This window comes from Ursus maritimus, unplaced genomic scaffold (assembly GCF_017311325.1).
Source record: "Ursus maritimus isolate PB19 unplaced genomic scaffold, ASM1731132v1 scaffold_12, whole genome shotgun sequence".
In the NCBI taxonomy this organism is placed as follows: Eukaryota; Metazoa; Chordata; class Mammalia; order Carnivora; family Ursidae; genus Ursus; species Ursus maritimus.
Window position 1 is genome coordinate 68758857 of NW_024423564.1, and position 19613 is coordinate 68778469.

The window sequence follows — 19613 nt, forward strand, 5'->3', positions numbered from 1 at the left end:
TGGAAGGGCAATGGAGGTGTGCAAAGCCCTGCAGACCCAGACCCCTCTGCAGCAACTGGAGCGAGCCCAAGCGAAGCAGGGAGCAGCTGGGCCCAGGCCCCTCTTGCTTCAGGGCAGAGGGCGCCCAAGGGAGAAGGGATGGGATCAGAGCTAAAATTAGATTCACCAATGAAGCTCATGGGAGGTCAAATTTTGCCATAACTCACTCTCTCCTCTGTAACTGATTTCCCTGACACGGGGCTGAGGAGGAGGAGGAGGAAAATCCAATGTGTTTGCCTGGAAGCCCTCAGGGCCCCCAGTGCTGGAGGTGTACAGCAGGTTGCTGGATTCTCATTTATCAGCCTTAAGAGGGATGGAGTGATAAATGCATAACCGTCCCTTTAATATTTTATGCAGGTGCTAACGCGGCTTGGCTGTCACCTTCAATGCATCACCCGAGGCTGAGAGCCCCCCTCGTCACTCCTAGCTTGCAGCCTCACAATTCCATTTCCCCACCCAAATACATCCATTTTAATATGCACATCACAGGCAGGCAGCGCGGTCACAAAGGAGCCCCGCCAGCAGCAGTTCCCACGTGGTGGAACGGATGACCAGCCACCAGCCCTGGCCTCTCAGCTCCCAACAGATGGATACCCAGCAGAGGCCCGGCCACCACAGCGCCAGTGCTTTACGTGTCAGCCGCTTGTACCTCGGAAACCACCTTCCAGGAGAGTGGTGGCCCGTATCCGCTTCTGCCCGCACCACTCATATTCCTCAAAGCGGTTGCTGTTTTCATGCTCGATGTCCACGGCATCATCCTCAGCCACACAGGAGCCTTCCCTCTGTGAAGAGCAGAGTGGGATCATGCGGGTCCCAGGCCACCACTACCTGCTCCCCCGGATCTACCAAGGAAGGCACAACCCTGGGCCCCAGCTTTGGTGTGCCAGATGGGCCCCCAGCTCTAGGGCTCCTTGCAAGGAAACCAATCCAGAAGTCAAAGAACCTGGGCCTCTTCCCAGTGATTTTCCACCGGAGGCCCAGGGGAGGAGTGTATGCGTGAAAGCAAAGGAAGAGGGTGAAGAACAGAGAGGAAGAAGCTGCTGAGACCACAAGGAGACCCCAAAACCTTTTAAATCTGGGGGCAGTCAGCAGCTAGTGTCAGGGAAGCAAGGGGGGAGGGGAGAAGAGATAGGTAGTGATGGCCCCTCTACCTTAGAAAGGCAGTGCTCCACATGCCTACTCATCTCCTGCTCCGATCCTGCCAGGGGGCGGTTGCACAGGGGACATACCTGCCCTTCATCTTGCTTCCTCCGTTTCATTTTCCCAATCCGAGCTGCATGGAGAAACCGAAAACAAAGCACAGAACAGGCAGACGGTCACTGTAGCTCCCAGGGTCCCAGTGGAGCTGACATAGTCTGACCTCTTGCCAGCCATTAGCCCTTTTGTTCAGTGCCTGATCTGGCCCTCATTATGCAGCACCCTCTGCTCCCTTGGGGACTGGGCCTTGCCCAAGAGCACCTGGGGAAGAGATTAGTGCTAGGCCAGCGAAGTGTCCACTCTTTGGCCACAGATGGCTCAAATTCAAGCCATACCTTCCTACTTGCAGTTCTCAAGTAAGTCCAATGAGCAAAGACTCTCCAAGTTGTTAGGTATCTGCCCAGAAGGCCAAGACCATGGGCTCTCTTACAGAACATCTCTTAGCTAGAACCCAAGGTCCCTCCAGGGAGCAATTTGTGCTGCTGTTCACGCATCAGCTAAAACCCCTTTCGTTCCTGGGCCAAGGGCCCTGAGGCATAGCCCTTGGTGTCCTACCTAGAATCCCTCAGGAAGATTTTTTTCTCATGTCCACTGGTCCCATTTTTTAAAAAAATTTTTATGGAATGCTTCATAAATTTGCATTGCATCCTTGTGTCTGGGCCATGCTAATCCCTGTATTATTCCAATTTTAGTATATGCGCTGATTAAGAAAGCACTCCACTGGTCCCATTTAACAGAAGAGGAGACTGAGGCCCAGTCATAAAAGTATAGAGGATCTGAGTCAGAGAGCCCAGGGTACCTTGAGAGGACAGCCTTCACTGTGCCTACCCAAACCTGTTCCATCATTTCTAATCAGTGCAGGGGCCTGGCAGGCCCCCGAGGCAGACGGCTGCTTGCCATGCTGTCCCGCAGGGGGCTCAATTCCAAAGTGCACTCTGTAAGCCCACAGCACTGCTAATTAATGCTGAGAGATGCAATCATTTCTAATTAGCTCACTAATCCCTCTCTGCAGCCCTCCTGTCACCGAAGCAGGAAGGGGTCAAAACAAGGGACTGCCACCCTCCCTGTGCAATAGCAGGAGCACAGCTAGCCACTCTGAGATCAGACTGATTGGGGGCTGTGGGAGCCAGCCAGGGAGAAAAAGGTTCCCAACTGCAGGGCCAGGAAAAACTTACTCATGGATATTGACCCTGGTGGGAAACTCGTGAATGCAGTTTAGAGAGGGGGGCACAGGTGAAAGCTGATGTTACAATTTAGAACTTCAGCTCTGTATTAGGCTCACATCAAATACCTTACACAGGTAGCTCATTTAATTCTATATTCAACCTGAAGCAAGGCTGCATTACCCGTTTTAATAGAAGACACTTAAGGCTCAGAGAGAACAAGGCACTTGCTCAAGTCACTAAAAAATGGCAAAGACAGGAGAGATCAGGCCTGACTCCATAGGTTAGAACGCTCTCCTAAGAGTACCACACCCACCCCCTGACAGCAGCAACGAAGACTGATCCATGATGTGCTAGGGCACTAAGAATACGCACACGGGGACCTACCTCTTGCCTGTTGAGAGTCCGAGGCAGGGAGCTACTCCAACTCCAAAATAGTAGCTCTAGAAAGACCCAAATCAACAGGAAAGCCATCACCCCACCAGAGACGGCATGGAGTTTGAGAAATCTTGGTCTGTAGCCTGGCCCGTATCTTCAATTTCCTGGGCTCTCACTACAGGAGAGAGGACTATGTTCTGTGCCCTCCTTGGTTTTGTAGACAAAGATCTAGATCCCTTCACCTTGACTGTCCTAACGCTTGGAATTTCAGGCTTGAGCCACCCTGGCACACTGCGGCCAGGGCTGGGATGGAGAAGGGATGCTAGACATCAGAAAGGCGAGGGACCTTGACGGTTCTTGAAGCCCATATGGAGCAATGTGCCAATACAAAGTGCCTATGACAGACACTGATGAGCAGATACAGAAACGAATCTTACAGAATTGCCAAGGAGAGCATGATACTGGATGCTGTTCTTGCCCAAGCTGCCCACGGACAGACGATGCCCTGTAATCCCAGGAAAGCACCCTGATGGGTTGGACCACATCTAACATTCTCAGAGAAGCAAGGCAGGTTTAGTTTAACTTCCCACTCATCCTGTAAGTCCTGAACTAAGCTTACTAAAGTGTAAGTAGGGAAAGGTCTGTGTTTGCTTAAGGAGGGAGCAAGATATGGTCACAGAAGCACAGGTTTTGGAGGTAAACTTCAGTTTAAATCACGGTTCAGTTACATCCCAGCTGCGCGATTTTAAACAAATCACCTTCACCTCTCCCATCCTCAGTTTCCTTATCTACAAAACGTGTTACCACTTTCTTCTCAGAAGGATTATGATAATGATACTTAACATGGTGTCAGGCCATAATGAATGCTTTCCCCTTCCCGGATCAGGGCTCAGCCAGGCAGCAGAAACCAAGGGGCAGGAGCAGGGGATCTTGAATGTCCACAGCCTCACTCATTTACCAGCTGGCCCAGAGACCCTAAGCCCCTTATAGCCAACACCCAGATATACCACACCCTAGTCAGCACAAAAAGCTAGGTTCATCCAATTGTGTTCAGCAAATAGTAACGCTCCAGAGGTTTGAATCCAAAAGGGGGGGGGGGCACCAGGTAGTGCATACACGACGTGCTTTGAGAGAAGGCCTCTAAGAGCTGTCGAGCCCACGCTGATCACCTTTGTGAAATGTGGGCCGACTGATAACTCAAAGAGCCCTGGGATGAGTTAGTTCCTGTTGCCGTGGGAACTCCAGATCTCACTGCATTGTCAAGTCTCAGCAGAGAGGCTGTATTCACACTACTGGGCACTGATTAAAAACTGGAAGAAAAACATTCTCAGCGCCCTGCCGGCTCGTACAGTGAGGTCCCAGCAGTTTGCAAATTCAAAGCTGAGCTCCCAAGTGGAATTGTGTAGCTTGTTCCTCATTCTCTGGTACTTATTGCCCGCCAGGGTTCCTGAAGGCCTTTAGAGAGGCGTGGGCAAGAGCTGGAACCATAACCTCCATTAGACAGACGGGGAAACTGAGGGCGGCCGCCTTGGTCAGCACATTCTCAGGCGCTGTGACTGCGACGAAGGCAAATGGCCCCAATGTCGAAGAGACCCAGGCAACCCTGGAGCTGCAGGCAGTGAGGGAGGGAGGAGGCCGGGGGTGGGGCGGAGGGAGGGGCCGGGCAAGACTCACCATTCAGTCGGGTCTGCCGGTTGGCTCGCACTCGCAGGAAGGTCTGGGAGAAGATCCCGGGCAGAAACGGAAAAAAAAAAAAGAGAGAGAGAGCGAGAGCGTCAGGCGCGGCCTAGAGCCCTGGCCCCCGCCCCAGCACTGGACCCGGGTCCCGGCCTGCCCCGCCCCAAACAGCCCGTAAACAAACCTACTTCCTCCCTCCCGCCGGCCCCCCTGCTCCGCCGGCCGCTCCGGGCCCTCGGCATAGCCGCCGGGGGATGCTCTAACGGAACCCCGTCGCCACCGCACGGTGCCGCCCCAACCCCGGTCTCTGGCGCTCCGGGCCCTGCGGCCGCCTGGCCGGCGAGGGCGGCGATGCGGGCGGATTCCCCCCGGCTGCCCGGCGGCGGCGGCACCTCAGCTCCTACCGGCGGCGGCGGCCATGTTGGCCCTGATCACGTGACCCGCTGCCGTCGCGCGCCGGGGTGAAAGTTCACGATTGGGGAGGGGGGGCGGCCGGACCAGGACCAGGAAACAGCTGCTCCTACTCCGGTAGTAACCGGCTGGGGCCGCCCTGGGGTCCCTCCCGCCGTCCGCAAAGCCAACCCGCCCGAGTTTTAGCGGCCGCCTGGTGCTCCCACCCCGCTCCACGCCCCCTGCCAGCCCCCTTCCGCCCCAGAGCCTCAGTCCGGACCCTGGCCCCCGTCTCCCGCGCGGGGAACGGTTTGGTGGGGAGGAAGCGTGTGGATTGCGGGTCGCCTCTGGGCGATTCCACCGAATGTCCCAAACTGTCCCTCCCCCAGCCCGTAGCCTTTTTGTAGTCCCGCTGTTAGAGGATTCCCATTTCAGCTCTCTGTCGGACAGCCCCTGGAGGTTTCACAGGCACCTCCCGCCAACGCGGCCAACTCGAAACTCGACATCCCCCCAAACAGCCGCTTTCCTCCTGCGTGCTCGGTTCGGAAGTGGATACCACCATCCACTCAGGTGTGCCCACACCGGAAACGTGAGAGGTATCGTTGGCCCCACCCTCCGTCATTCCTCACACTCAGTCCAACTTTAGATGCCGGAGAGTCTATCTTTAAAGGTCTCTTAAATGTTCTCATCTCCACTTCTGTGTATCTCTTACTCATCTTTCCAGGCCTAAGCAAAAATATCTTTTCCTCCCGTTAAAGTACTTCCATCTCTGTCTTCGTTGTAGCTCATAAAAGTTTTACGGTGGAGTGCCCACTCCAGGGTTGGGGCCATGTGTGAGGCGGATGGGTGAACCCAGGGCCCTGCATAGCGCTTGGCATAGCATGTTTCTTCAGTGTCCTGGATGTCACTGCTCTAGATCATGGTCTTGGGAGCTCTCAAAATTTGTCGCTTATCTGGCCTTCTGGTCTTCAGTTTCTCTCCCTGCGACCCATCCTTCAGACTACGCACAACGTGATATTTGTATTGTACAAAATTGACCCTGTCTCCCTCCCCCCCTCCACTTCTTTAAATCCTTCAATGGTTCTCCACCTAGGAGATCTGCGGCATGGCATACAGGCCTTATGTGACCTTTCTTCAGACTCTTTTACCACTTTTGCTCTCTCCCTTTGCCATCTTGACACTACCTTTGCAGGGCTAACTGTAGTTCTTTGAGCACTCCATGCTCTGGACTCTGGACTAGATTATCCTCCAAGCCTCCATATTTGCTGCTTGGTTAACGGTTGTTCACCCTTCAGGACTGTGGAAGGCTTCACTTTTCCCCAAAGGTTGGGTTAGTTGCCTCCTCTGACTTTTCACCATCCCTTGGCTTCCCTCTGATCTTGTATATTGTGATTATTTACATGTGTGTCCCTTCTACTGGGGGTGGGGTCATCTCTATCCAGTCACCTAGCACAGGGTCTAGCATGCGGGAGGTATCAGTGGGAAGCGGAGAAGGGTATTTCTGAGGGAATCCCCTGAGACCAGTGCAGGGCTGGGAAACAGTCAAGGATTCAGGGCCAGAGAGATTCCAGTTCAAGTTCTGACTCTGTTACTCCTCATTTATGTGTTCCCAAAAAAGTCACATCCCCTCTCTAGGCCTGTTTCCTTAGCAATAAATTGGGGGCAACGAATCCTAGCCTGCACACTTGCTATGAGGGTAAAATGAGGTTGTGTTTAAGGGGGTTAGGTAACCCAGCAGGGGCTATGTGAATGGGAATCCAAACCAGAAACCAATACCTCCTGCTTTCAAGACCTAGTCTGATGATTTAAAAAACAAAAAACAAAAACTCCAACATAATTGACCAGCCAGTACGTGCCAGGCGTTGTGTAAAGATCAGAGGATGGGATACCCAGCTAGTCCCTGGGGTGTTTTCAGCATCACCTACTACCAATTCCCTTTGTATTTTATGTGCTAACAAAACTGAACTGCTAGCGCGCCCCCACATACATCATTCTGTGTTATTACACCTCTATGCCCTTTGCACACCTGGTTGCCTTGAAATGGCAGACCTCCTTCTTTGTCCACCAAAGTGAACTCCTACTTCTCCTCTGACACCCTTGTTAGCTCTTCCGTGAAGCTTGCTCTGATTTGCCCCTCTTTACACTGTGCTGTCCCAGAAACTTATTTCTGACTGTCACAGCACTTAAAACACTGGGCTATAATTATTTAATTGCAAATCTAACACCTTGAAGGCAAGGACACTGGGCTGAGCATGTTTGAGTACAGGAAGGGAGTAAAGAAGGATGAGACAAGATCCTTGCCTTGGAGGAACTCCCAGTCTAGTGAAACAGTCATGCTCAATCCATTGCCATATATTAAATATGGCCACAACTCTTTGCAGCTCCTTCTGTCAAGAGCTGTATTTCCTCATCCCTTGATTATGGGTTAGCTTTGTGACTTGTTTTGCCAAGTTGATGTGTGAGTTCCAGAGTCTAGGCCTCAGGAGGGTTTGCAGTTTTGGCTCCGCCCTTTTGGTGCAACGCTGCCAAGTAAGGAAGCTGATCTAACCTACTGGAGGATAAGAGGCCACATGGAAGACAACCAAGGCATCCTGGTCTCCCAGAATGTGAGGCTTTCCAGCCTAGTCAATCCTCCAGCTGAATGAGCTGCATGAATGAGGAAAGGCCCAGTCAACGGAAAAAAAAAAAACCATGAGAAATAATACATTGTGTTAAGCCACTAAGTTTTGAGTTGGCTTTTTATACATCAGTAAATAATGGAAACATAGCTAAACAGGTGATCACAATATAGTATGGTAAGGGCAATCATAGGAACATACAGGGGTCATGAGAAGAGATAGCTAATCCAGAAATGCTTCCTGGAGGAGATGGTATTGGGGCAGGATATTGAAGGATAAATAGAAATGTGAAGGGGTGGGGTAAAATCGTCCCACTAGAAGAAATAGCATATGTAAAAGTGTGCAGGCAAGAATGGAATGGCACAATCAGGGAGGGAGTGGTTGGCATTAATTCCATGGAGGGCAGTAGCAGGAATGGCAGCTGGAAATACGAGTTGAACTTAAACCACAGAAGACCTCGGTGCTGTGCCTTTGCCCGGTGGTAGTTCTTTTCCTAGTTCGGCAGGTACTGAGGCTGAATGCTGTGACCAAAGTAGAGAAGGTGGTGGGATGCCCCGTAAGGGCAGGGCTCCGTCCATCCCTTTGGAGTGGACTCTCTGGTACAGAGCCTTGTCTCCCAGCAGACCAGAATTCCCTGGGGTTGGGTCATTTCTCCACTTTACACTAGGGTTGTCTGGGTGAGAGCAATGTTTCCCAGGGGCTGGACTGGGCTGCCTTTCTCAAACTGAGGTTTATGCGAGTGGGGATCCTTCCCCAGGGCTAGCACTTTGGGCTATGCAGTTTGAGTCCCATATAGAGACACCCAGCACAGGAGATGCCCATGGAGGTTGGTGTCCACTCCCTTCCCTAAGCCCTGTACCTTGATGCCAGGCTGTATCAGTTGGGAGGAAAGGGGGCCCAAGGAGAACATCTCTTAATTCCAACAAAGGCTTCCTGTGTGCCAGCAGTGACCCAGGCCCTTTATCTGGGATTATAGGTCCCTGCTGCCTTGTCTTTCCACATCAGATCAGGGCTCTGAGTCAGAGCTGTTTTCTCCTTTCACACCGGGGCTCCCTGAGAAGCCCTAATGCCATTTAGACAAATGTTTCTTGGAACAGGGCCCCGTTTTCTTCCATCTGACTGGGGCTCCCAAGGGCAGGACTCTGTCTCTCTTCAGACAGATGCTTCTGGGGGGGTTCTTTCTCTTTCCTATCACAAAGGAGATCCATATAGAGCTAGGATGTTACCCTCAGGCCCCCTCTTGCTGTGATCTTTGGGACTGTGTGATTACTCCCTTCCTGTTTGCCGAAGGCACTCACAAGCAATGCCTGCCTGCCTCTCTCTGGGTCTGATACCAAGGTTTGGCAGGATTGAATAGTTATTTGCTCAAGGGATCCTGGTTTTGAAGTCTGAAGTCTTCAGGGGATTTGGGGCTATGTCTCTGAGTCCCTCATGAAACGAAACCACATAGGATACGTCTTGATGAACGGGACGCTTCAGACGTGCTCAGAGCTCACCAGAACCCAGGTGACCTTGGCATCACTCTTTAAAACCCATCTGTTGAAGGCCCATTCCCTGACACCTGTGCCTTGTAGGTTCAGTTAGGGGCACTGGACGCAGAGGGAACCAAATACAGTTTCAAGGAGGGGAGGCGTTAACCCCAGGCAGGCCCCTCTGAGCTCTCATCCACGTGAGCTTCCTTCTGGCGCTCACCCACCCCCCGCTCACCTGGTATCTGTCTGAGTGGTGCAGGTCGTCAGTGGCGGAGGAGTGTGGTGACGCTGTTGGAGACTCTCCTTCTCTCTTGATGGAAGCAGACAACAGGAGGGACTGGAAGGAGAAAAAGAACATGTCGCCTCAGGCCAAAGGAGACCTGCAGTCAGTCAGTCCCCTTGAGTCCCTAGTCCAGTGGAGCTCCGGGGAGAGGGGCAGAGGGGAAGGCAGAGGGGTAGTCTCAGCCACTCTTGAGACTCTGAAGGCAGGCAGGTGTTAGGGCCCCAGGGGTGTGGCTGTGGGAGACGAGGGTGTGACTTGATTCTAGGAATGGGTAGAGACCTCCAAAAGGGTCCGAACCTCCCAGACTCCAGGTAATCTCTGCCCCAGTGGGGCATGACTCCCTGCCCACTCCCAGTGGGCTGAGATTATACATGCTTTGTTCTCCCTTAGCAAGCAGGGACCCCCCCTGAAGGGTTGGGGGTAAAGCCACATAGCTGCTGCCCTGCCGGCCCCTAATACAGGCTGACGGCAGCCCTGCTACGGAGACAGTAAATTAAATAGTGTGTATGAGTTTCCCGCATGCAGCTAGGGATGTACGCTGGGTCCATTTATCCTCGCGCTGCGGCAGTGACCCCAGCAAGAACCCCAGCAGAACTCACCCCCCCACGTCAGTCCTGTGCGGCCTCTCCTACATGCGCCTGCAGTTTAGATTAATAAACTGTCTGCTTTACATTGTGTGCGAGCGCCACAATTCTAAATACCACATGGCACGTTCAGCCGGCTTTTGCCAAGGCCTGTTCAGCTGCAAACGGGGGGCCTGGAGGCCTGAAAGCAATCCCTACTTCCTTCCCCCACCCTCTCCAGCCTGCACAGCTCGGAGCCGGAAGCATACAATTCCCTAGGAGGCCTCCCCAGCCTAGAAACCATGCCAAATCGCCAGTGACAGCCCAAAGAAAGCAATTTGGGAAAGATGGAGCAGCCATTTATCCTTCATCTCCGACCGAGCCTTAGGATGTGACCCGCATGCGGTGGCCAAGCTGCACATCCTCAGGCAAGGGCCATGGGAGGGGAGGGCAGCTGCTGGCCTGGCAGGGCTCCCTGACTCAGCCTGTCCCGAAGAGCTGGTGGAGGAAAGAGCCTGGGCAGGGCCTGCAACTTGGAGCCCTTTCTTCGCCCAGCCAGACCCAGTGCAGGCTGAGGTGGGCTTTCAGGCGATGTCCTTCTCCTTCTCTGGTCCCAGGGAGGATGCTTGGGGGGGGGGGAACAATGTGGGGGTCCCTGTCCCCCCCCCCGAGAAAGCTCGCTCTTGTATGCGTTCTCTCTCTCTCATTCTCTCTAGGTTAGAAGCCCTGAGAGGCCCCAGCATTACACCTGGGGCAAGCAGAATAAAAAAAGGTCACTGGCGCTTTTTAAACATGGACCAAAAAGCAGTAAAATGTGTTTTGAAAAAAAAATCCCGGCATTAAATCATGACTTTTTGCCTGGCTCTTCGCCTCATTAAAAGTGGCCTTTTGGAAGGTAAAATTATCATTGTAAGCGATAAGATCTTTAAGAAAATAATTCACGGCTTCTTCACCCTTTAATATGATAGCCGCCACCGGCTAATTTTTTTCTTAATGGCAATGAGGCCATCAATCTTGTCTAAGGCCCCCTTGCCCTCTCCTCCTCCTCCCTCCCTCCTTCTCCCCCGTCCTCTCAGTCTCTGGCTTGAACCTTCTACCTCACGCCTCTTCCGCCCATGGCCCGCTTCCCTAAAGCCTCAGCCACAGGCAGGGCATAAACCCTGAAATGGTCAGCTTTGGGGGCATGAGCATGAATCTGGAAGTGGGCGAGCCCGGGTCCTCGCCTCTGAGTCCGATTATCAACATGCCTGTGTCAGTGGTGGCAGGATCCACACGTGTTTTGAGACTTCCTGTGTGAGTCTTCTGACCTCAGTTGTATACGCATCTGCGTCTGTGCGGGGCCAGGTATGGACGTGGATGGCATCTGTTTGTCCTTAGAGCACAGGCCTCACTGGGGTCCGGTGCCTAGCCCTGACAGCCACGCTCCGGCGTCAGGCGTCGGGTGGCCGCGGTCGGCCTACCTTCCTTGAGCATGACCACTGAATGCTACAGGCGGGTCCAACCTCCACGAGCGGGGCTCCCCACCTGCATGGTCCGTGGCTGCGTGGCAACCCCCACCTTTTCTCTTTAGGGCTGGAGGGCTTTGCTTCCTTGGACAGGGCCTACATCTGTCCCTGCCCCGCCTCTGTCCAACTTTCTGTGTTGAGTGATTTCCTGAATGAAAGTGCAAAATCCACTCCCACCCCTTCTAAGGCCTCCGGGGGAGCTGGGCCAACGCTTGGGGGTCGTCTTATTGCTCCAGCTCCTTTTCTCCAAACTACCCTCTCAGGTGTCGCCAGTGCCTTTAAGGCTTCTCAATGCAATGGCCCCCTTCTCCAGACTTCCTCTCTTCGACTGCTGACCACCCCGTACGTTTTGGAACTTTTTTCCCCTAGGAGTCTGGGGTACCAGGCTCTCCTGGGCCCCTCCTAACTTGTGATTGTTCCTCCTCTGCCCCTTTCCTGGTGCCCGTATCTTATCTTGACCCCCCAATGCAGGGGGCCCCAGAGTCTGTTCTTGGCTTTTGCTCTAATTTCTCTGTGCACTCCTCCTGACTGATTTCATCCATTTCTGAAGCTTTAACACGCACTCCTCACTCCCTATAAAAAGGGCCAGGGATTCCTGCCTTTACGAGTCATTTTGAGAACTCTTAAGAAAGGATGGTGCCTTACTGAGGGTGAGGAAGGGGACACTCAGTGAGTAGGGTCTAGTTCTTCTCCCCAGGTCCCCACTCCCTCAAAATCATTACCTTTGAGGAAGCAGTACCATCCGCCTCTAGGGCCACTTATGGGAGTTCTTGGTACAAATCCTGTCATTGTGCTAAGTCTTCTCTGGCCCCTCCTTCGTGCGAGCTACTTGCCCTTCATTTTTCCTTTCTCCGTCTGATGCTCTCAAACCTCTCTCCCATAGTTTCTGATTAGAGGGGGCAGACTGACTCCCCAGATGAGCCCAGCATCCTCCCTGGCTCCCTGCTGCGCTCCGGACAAAGTACACACACATACACACACGTGCACACACACACATACACCATGGCCTGGCTTCGAAGGCCTGTGCACTCTCTGTCTCGACCTGCACTTCTGTATTTTTCTTTACCTGCAACAGCTCAACTTCCTCCTCTGAGTCTTAGTGGCTGAGTCCCCTATGCCCCCAGGTCATTCTTAGCTTTGACCCCTGTCCTGACTGGAAGAGGAAGAAGTCAGATGAACATACCCTGGCTTACACTCAGACTACATACACATGCGTGCGTGCGCGCACGCACACACACACACTCAAGCACACAGGGCAGCCCTCGGCCTCAGGCTGACAATCAAACCCTGGAGACAGTTGGGGATCCAGGAAGAGCTCCTTTTCCTCAAGAGGAATTAGTTATGGGTAGGCTTAGGTTAGGATGGGTAGGAGCGAAACACACAGTTGTCCACCTACCTTGGGGGTGCCTGGAGCCATGGCATCCTTCAGAAGGGGATTCTTGCTGCCAAGAAAGAAGAAAACAGGGTGACCATCCCACTTGCTGCCCAGGGCATGCAAGAGAAGAATAGCAAGAAGACCCCAAAAGAGAAGGCACAGCTAGCTTAGCCGAGCCCCGTGCAGCCAAGCTCTACCAAGGCCATTCAACCCCAGCTGACCCTGACTAGCTGAGCCTCCATCGGGGACCAGTGGCAAGAGCTGGCCCCTGGGAGGGGAGCATAGACACTAGGCCTGTTAGGCTCCCTCCTGAATCTGAGGAAAGGGGCTTTACCTGACTCCTGGTATCAGCCCTGAGGATTCTGCATGTGCTGGATGCCCCCTTCCCTCCACCTCCTGTCCCCAGCCTGCTCTTAGCTCCTATGGGATTGGGGTGATGGAGCTGACATGGCTCTTGTCAATTCTCCCTCCAACACGCTGCAAACTGCGTTAGGCCAGGAATGATCTCCCCCTGATTCAATTTGTCAGCCCCAGGCCCTCCGGCATCGGGCGCGGCAGGCGGGCGGGAGCTGGGCCCTGAAATATGGTGGGCGGCTCAGAGCAGGCGGGGGCGGGGGGGCGGGAGGTGATGGATGGGCTGTGGGGGAGGCGAGGACTGTGTTTAATAACAAAATTGGTATGCAAGGCCACATCCCGCGCTAAGCATGAGTGATCCAGAGCCACAAAGTATTACAAATCCCTGCTAAACAGATGCTGACAATGGAACAAGACGTATCAAATCAGATCCACTTCAGAAACATTAATATCCCTGTTCCTGTCCCTCCCTCCCTGCTGCCCCCACTGTGCTCACCACATCTGTGCTCACACATTCATGCACGTGCACTCACACACACACACACACACACACACACACACACACACACATACATGCATGTCCCTGCACAGATACCTACAAGCTACGCAGGTAGAGAACACCCACAGAGCCGTCTGTAAGGCACAAAAGACACACAGACACACACCCAAGGCAGAATGCGTGGGGCCCCCAGGGAACACCCACAGGGTGGGATATAGACACACCCTGTGAGCAAAGGCTTAGGCAGATTCAGGTAAGTCCTCGTGGTCCCCCAGGGGACATTTGGCAATGTCTGGAGACCTTTCTGATTGTCATCTCTGGGGGCAGGGAGTTTGCTACTGGCGTCTGGTGGACAGAGGATAGTAACCATCCTACAATGTATGGGACAGCCCCTCGAAACGAAGAATCATCTGGCCCCAAATGTCAATAGTGCTGAGGTTGAGAAACCCTGTTATAAAGGCAAATACACACATATCCACTGTCTGTAATTCTGTCAACAGCCACTCAGACCCATGTGGTCACCCCCAGAGGCTCAACATGTTGTGAATAAAGACCCATTCACAACAGTCACCCAGACGTGGGTGAAGAGCTGCTCAGGCACCAGCATCCACAGAAATACGTGCAGACGTGCAGACACCCACATGCACGGACATGCACCCAGATCCTCACACACCCACACATGCGGACACGTGGGGACACACCCCCACACAGACACACGCATCAGTGCAGAGGCCACGTGGCTCAGCGGCCGCGTGCGTGTAAACACAGAGCCGTCCGTCTGGGTGATCACACGGTGCGGGCATCCCAGCCTGGGAAGGACAGCCTGACCAGGTTCCACTCAGTTCCATTTGGTTCCTGAACAGTCCCTGTATTCCTGCTCCCTGCCAGGCCCTGATCTAGGCAACGGGGATACAGAGAGGAAACTGAGCTGCTCCTGAGGGGCAACGAGTTGGTGACTTCGTGGCTTTGAGCCTTCCTTCACTCAGTCAACAAGGACCGACATCCCGTTGCACCTGTGTCTGGACAGGTACAGAAATGAGGCAGCTACTGTGTAACACTGTTCTCACGGAACCCCTGGCCTGAGGTCTGAGCTTTGTCTGAGCAGGATCAGGTTGGGACCGAAAAGGAAAGAGTGAGCAATGATTGTGCGCCAACTGCGTGGGACGGGTCTAGCAGGTATGGGCCAGGTATTTTATATGTGTTCTCAATTTAATCTTCACAAAAACTTTACAAAGTTTACTAACAGAGGTTAAGTGACACCTCTGTGTTCACACAGTCCATGTAGGGTTCAGGGATTTGGGTTCCTGTCGGACCGAGTCCAAAGTGCTGCTTTTCCATGGCTCACACAGCTTCCCGAAGATACTCAGGGGTTAGGCTAGAGGACAGAGCTTGGAGTTCTTTTTCTCTGTCTACTTTGGGAACATGGCACTGACTCTGGGCTTTAGTTTACTCTGCTGGTGATTAGAAATGAGGACATCTAGGGTGAGAATGTCCAGCCTCTCCCTTTGCCAATACTCTTCCCCTCCCCTTAAGTTGGACTGATCCTGCCTCAGTCTCCTTCCCTCTCTCTGAACAAGTGCCCCCACCCCACCCTACCCTTCTGGCAACAACCTGATTACCTCCTATGGTGCTTGGTCCCCCCAGGGACAGGAGTCTGGTGAAAAGTCTGCCACCGAAAGGGGAGGTCCTAGCCTCGGAGCTACAGGCGGACTGGCTCTGCCCAGCTTACCGGCTCCTCTGCCTTCCGTCCCTCCCTGTTTCCACAGCCCGCCCCCAACGATTTCCTCCCTTCTCAGTCACTCGCTGCCTAGTGATCCATGGGTTTTAAATTATAACTGGGACCCAGGAAACGCGTTCCTAAGTACAATATTCATGGGCTGGGCTGACACTTTTAATTAAGGTGATTTACACTGAATTATCCTTGGAAATAAAGAAATGGTGTGCTGCCCGGGGAATAAACCATCATCACCAGCCGCCTTTGTAAGTTACACTTCGTTTTAATCTATTTGGGGAATTGTTTATCTAGTTCATTACCCAACCAAACACCGAGGCCGGCCTTAAATAAGGCTTAAGTGGGGGTGGGGGCACTGCCATCTCCATACCCCGCCTCTCTAGAGTCACCCAGCCTCCCTGTGGCTCCTTTCAGCACTTTCAAAGCACTGACCAGAGAGCTGGCTTCCCGTCCTAGAGGCCAGATCTCAAAGTGGCTTTGGAAGCCTCCCAGGAAAGGTCTCCAGGCTCAGGCCTCACCAAGCCACACCTCAGTTGCAGCTCTGTGCCATCTCTCCATGTCTACTGCTCTTTCCTTTCTCTGGGTGGAAACTCCTGCCTGAGGGCCACAGAGAAGTCTGGGGGCCACTTCCCACCACCCTCCAATCTTCAGCTCCCCTGTATGTTGCTGCCTGTCTGTCTGCACACATCCAGTCTCTACCCCATCACCATCTCAGAGACATCTTAGGCTTAGCATGCCCACAACCCTCATTGTCTCCTCCTTTCCTCAGAAATTTGCTTCTCTGCCATCATCACCCTTCTGGTCAGCCAGGTCAGAAAGCTCTTCCTAGTAAGTACCCTGTGAATAATCACCTAAATTCTCTTCCTCCACCAGTCTCTCATCATTCCCACTTCTCTGTTTCCACAGCCACTGCCATTGTCCCAGGTCAGTGGGTCAGCTCATCATCTGTCCCTCAGACCCTGCCCACCCTCCTCATTTGCCTCCTAGCTTCTACCCCCAATTCATGCTCCACACTGGCCTGCAGAGTGATTTTCCTACACTTTCGCAATCTGGTCAAGTTTCTTGCGGCTAACCAATATTCTGACTCCCCAGTGCATCTAGGACAACCCTCCAGGCCTGAAAGCCCCCTACAGTCTGTCCTTAATCTAACTTTGCCCTCCATGTTCTAAGTAGCGGAGTCCTGGGGTCTGTTTGCGCTCCTGTGCAGGACTGAGAAAGGGGAGGCCGGGCTGAAGGAGGGTGTGTGGACACAGCCTCGGATCTTGAATGTAAAAATACTTTGAAAAGTAGAAGTGCTTTGCCAACAGGAGTTCTGACTCTTCTTCCTGTAGGTGTCTGAGTGCCCATGGACCTGTGGGAAGGAGTGTGTGTGTGTGAGAGTGTATCCATGTGTGCTGGAATGTGGGGGTGTACGGGTGTCTGTATGTCATGTACGCATGTCTGCCCGTGTCTGTAAAAACCAGTCAGCCCTAGTTGGGGAGCCGGGAGGTCCCTGCTTCTCTGTGTGAGTCCTCAGCTGTGTCTGAAATAGCAGCCTGTGGGGGGGCGGGGGTTGGGGGGAAGTTGCTGCTCGGTGCTGTTGGGCAAAGGGAGGCAGAAGGCACAACACCAGGCCCATCCTGAAGACCTTCTGGGGGAGCAGCCATGTGGCAGGGACGGAGGGAGGCGTCCCAAGTGATGGACAGGCACCCTGCAGCAGCATCCACAGACTCCCAGCTAAGCTGTGGGAGGGGTGGGAGAGCAGAGGCAAAGGCGGGGTAAGAGAAGGAAGGGGAAAGTTGGATGAAAGAGAAGAAGAAGGGAGGGGAGCAGGGAGAAGGGAACATGAAGTGGAAGGGAAAGGAGAGGATTGGAGAGCTGGGGAGGAAGGCTCTGGCCACATGTCGTTGATGGGGGACGCCAAGGCGCACCCAAGCTCTGCCCTCCTGCAGGACTCAGATTCCCCGTCTGTGAAATGGCTGGTCAAAGGTCCCATCCGGCTCAGGGAGCCGGTGCAGGGACAGAGGAGGGAGGAGTCTCAGGAGCCCAGGTGCCACATCTTTTCCCAACTTCCGCTGCTCTCCTCCTGCCTCCCGGACAGCTGGCAGGGGCGGGGCAAGGGCAGCCAAGGCTGGGGCCCTCCCCGCGCACGAGCTACCCGGGCTCTGCGGCGCCCTCAGCCCGGAGGGAGCTGACACGCTCCTTGGGAATTTATCACGCACCCAATTACAATGTTAATTGGCAAGTTCCTGAAATCAATTAATTCGCAAATTTTTTCCAATTAAAAATCCAGATAAATCACGAGGGCGGCGGCTGCCGGTCCAGCCTTCAGTCCGGTGGGCGCAGCGGCCGCAGGGAGGGGAGGGCGGGAGAGGGGAGGGGAGGGGGCGGCGGGCGCGGCTGCCCTTGAACGCCTTTGCCCGCCGGTCGGACTGTCAGCGCGCCGGGCGCGGCGGGGCCGAGACAGATAAAACCATCGACCCGTCGCCGCCAGCGCTTCGGCTTTATCGATCCGACGGGAATTTCACTTGCTGTGCAGATCCCGCTGTCCGGCTGTCAGACACCGGGTGTGAGGGGGGGCGTGCCAGGGGTTAGGGGGTGCTGGGCTGGGCCTGGACGTGAGAGGCACAGAAGTGGGGGACACAAGACCCAGCTGTGATGGGCGGAGCAGATGTGGGGGCTCTGGGTGGGGAAACGGACGTGGGGGTAAGGGTGTGGAAGTAGGGGGTGCCCTGAGAAAATGTGGGGGCGCAGGGGGAATTGGTGCAGAATCATGGCTGGGGGGCACTTCTGTGGGTAGATGTGGATGCCCTGGGCAGTACAGGGGTGGGGCCACAGGGACTAGGCTCTAGTGTGGCCCCCACTGAGGAGGCAGAAAGAGCGGTTGGGCCCCCATTTTTCAGATCCTTAGGGGTCCACAGCTTTGACAGGGCGGTGCAGGTCCCTCCACACACCTCTGCCTCTAGTCTCTGTTCTTATTGAGGGGAAGTCCTCCATTGGAAGCAAATTACCCAGAAACCATCCCAGACAGCCAAGGTGTGGAACTCAACTGCCAAAAGGCTTTTTTTCCCCCTGTGTCCCTTTTAGGCCAGGCCCAGGTGGTGGGGGGGGGGGGGGGGGGGGGGGGGGGGGGGGATCAGGGGTGTGTGTGTATGCTGGGAGCTTTTAAGAGCATGGGACTACAGTCAGATTGCTTGGATTTGAATCTTATCTTTACCACTTTACAGGCCGTGCAACCGTAGAGAAGTCACTTAGCCCCTCTGTTCCTCAGTTTCCCCATCTATAAAATGGAGTTAATAATTTTTTATTACCTACCCAGAGGGTTGTTGTGAAGATTAAATACATTAATGCAATGTAGAGTACTTGGCATATAGCGAGTGTTCAAACAGGATTATTATTTTGATCATTTGTACAGTCTTCTGTGGTAGTTTTAAGTATTCTCACAAATTCTTTGATATTCCTCCTGTCAAGAAGTAGAGCTTACAGAGTTTAATTCTCCTCTCTTGAGTGGAATACACTGGAAGCAACAGTGTATGATTTCTGAGATTAGATCATATGAGGCATTGTGGCGTCCTCCTTAGTCTCTCTCTGGGATCACTTCCTCTGTGGCAAGTCAGCAGCCATGTCATAGGGAAACCCAAGCTGTCCTATGGAGAGATCCATGTGTGGAGGAACCACCTTGGGAATGGCTCCCGAAGTCATCGGCAGACCTTCAGATGACTGCAGCCTCGGCTGACATCTTAACTGCAGCCTCATGAGACATTGAGCTGGAAGCCACTACTACCCACGACTACCCAACTAAGCTGTTCCTGAACTGATGGTCCATAGACACCGTGGATAATAAATGTTTGTTGTTTCAAGCCACTAGGTTTGAGGGTAATTTGTAACACAGCAACAGATAACTAATACTTCTTCCTTCAAAATTCAGCTCAGGCCGCCCCTCCCATAGGGGGTCTTCTCCGCTCTGTGCTGGGGTTGGTGCTTTCTCCGTGCCCCACAGGTCTTCCCATGGGGCAGCCTCTACCCCTCACAGGTTCCATGGCCCCACTCCCCTTACTCTCATGCAATGAGCTTCTGGGTGTGGGACCAGTTCTGGTTTACCTCTGGATCTCCTGCACCCTGCAAGGGGGATTAAGTGAGAAGGTAGAAGGAAGATCAGTCAAGTCTGATGACTTGGACTGAACAAGGGGTGGGTGGGGTTGGGAATGGTGGGCCAGGCTGTTCGCCTCTGGCAGACGTATCTTCCAGAGAGGGCTGCAACCAACCATGTCTCCTATCCCACGTGCTCTCCTATAATATGACCTTGCCACTCTCCCATCAAAAGGTGGGGTGTATGCCTGCTCCCCTTCAGTCTGGCTGGCTGATACTGCCTTGACCGATAGAGAACAG

General features: G+C 53.7%; 1 protein-coding gene, 1 long non-coding RNA gene and 1 other non-coding gene across 10 annotated transcripts in view; 1 reads left to right on the plus strand and 2 right to left on the minus strand.

Annotated features, from left to right (window-relative positions):
• The window catches only part of RNF220 (ring finger protein 220), a 212723-nt gene that overhangs the window by 14300 nt on the left and 178810 nt on the right, over positions 1-19613 (minus strand). For 2 of the 7 annotated variants that reach the window (XM_040627379.1, XM_040627378.1), the window contains exons 3-7: positions 12682-12727; positions 9170-9271; positions 4452-4494; positions 1269-1312; positions 689-821 (exon numbers count right to left, since the gene is read on the minus strand). In XM_040627379.1, the coding sequence (XP_040483313.1) occupies positions 689-821; positions 1269-1312; positions 4452-4494; positions 9170-9271; positions 12682-12727 (368 nt within the window). Of the gene's footprint in view, positions 1-688; positions 822-1190; positions 1313-4451; positions 4495-4642; positions 4831-9169; positions 9272-12681; positions 12728-19613 lie in introns of those variants that run through there. The other 5 variants (XM_040627377.1, XM_040627376.1, XM_040627381.1 and 2 more) reach the window with 3 other exon arrangements.
• On the minus strand, positions 1844-1952 carry LOC121102112. The gene has a single exon (XR_005834206.1). It is a non-coding gene; the product is annotated as a U6 spliceosomal RNA (small nuclear RNA).
• On the plus strand, positions 5302-19088 carry LOC103670792. 2 transcript variants are annotated; one of them, XR_570672.2, is made up of 3 exons: positions 5302-5440; positions 14402-14689; positions 18452-19088. It is a non-coding gene; the product is annotated as an uncharacterized LOC103670792 (long non-coding RNA). The 2 variants fall into 2 exon arrangements; XR_005834179.1 differs by lacking the exon at positions 18452-19088 and having other exon boundaries at positions 14402-16549.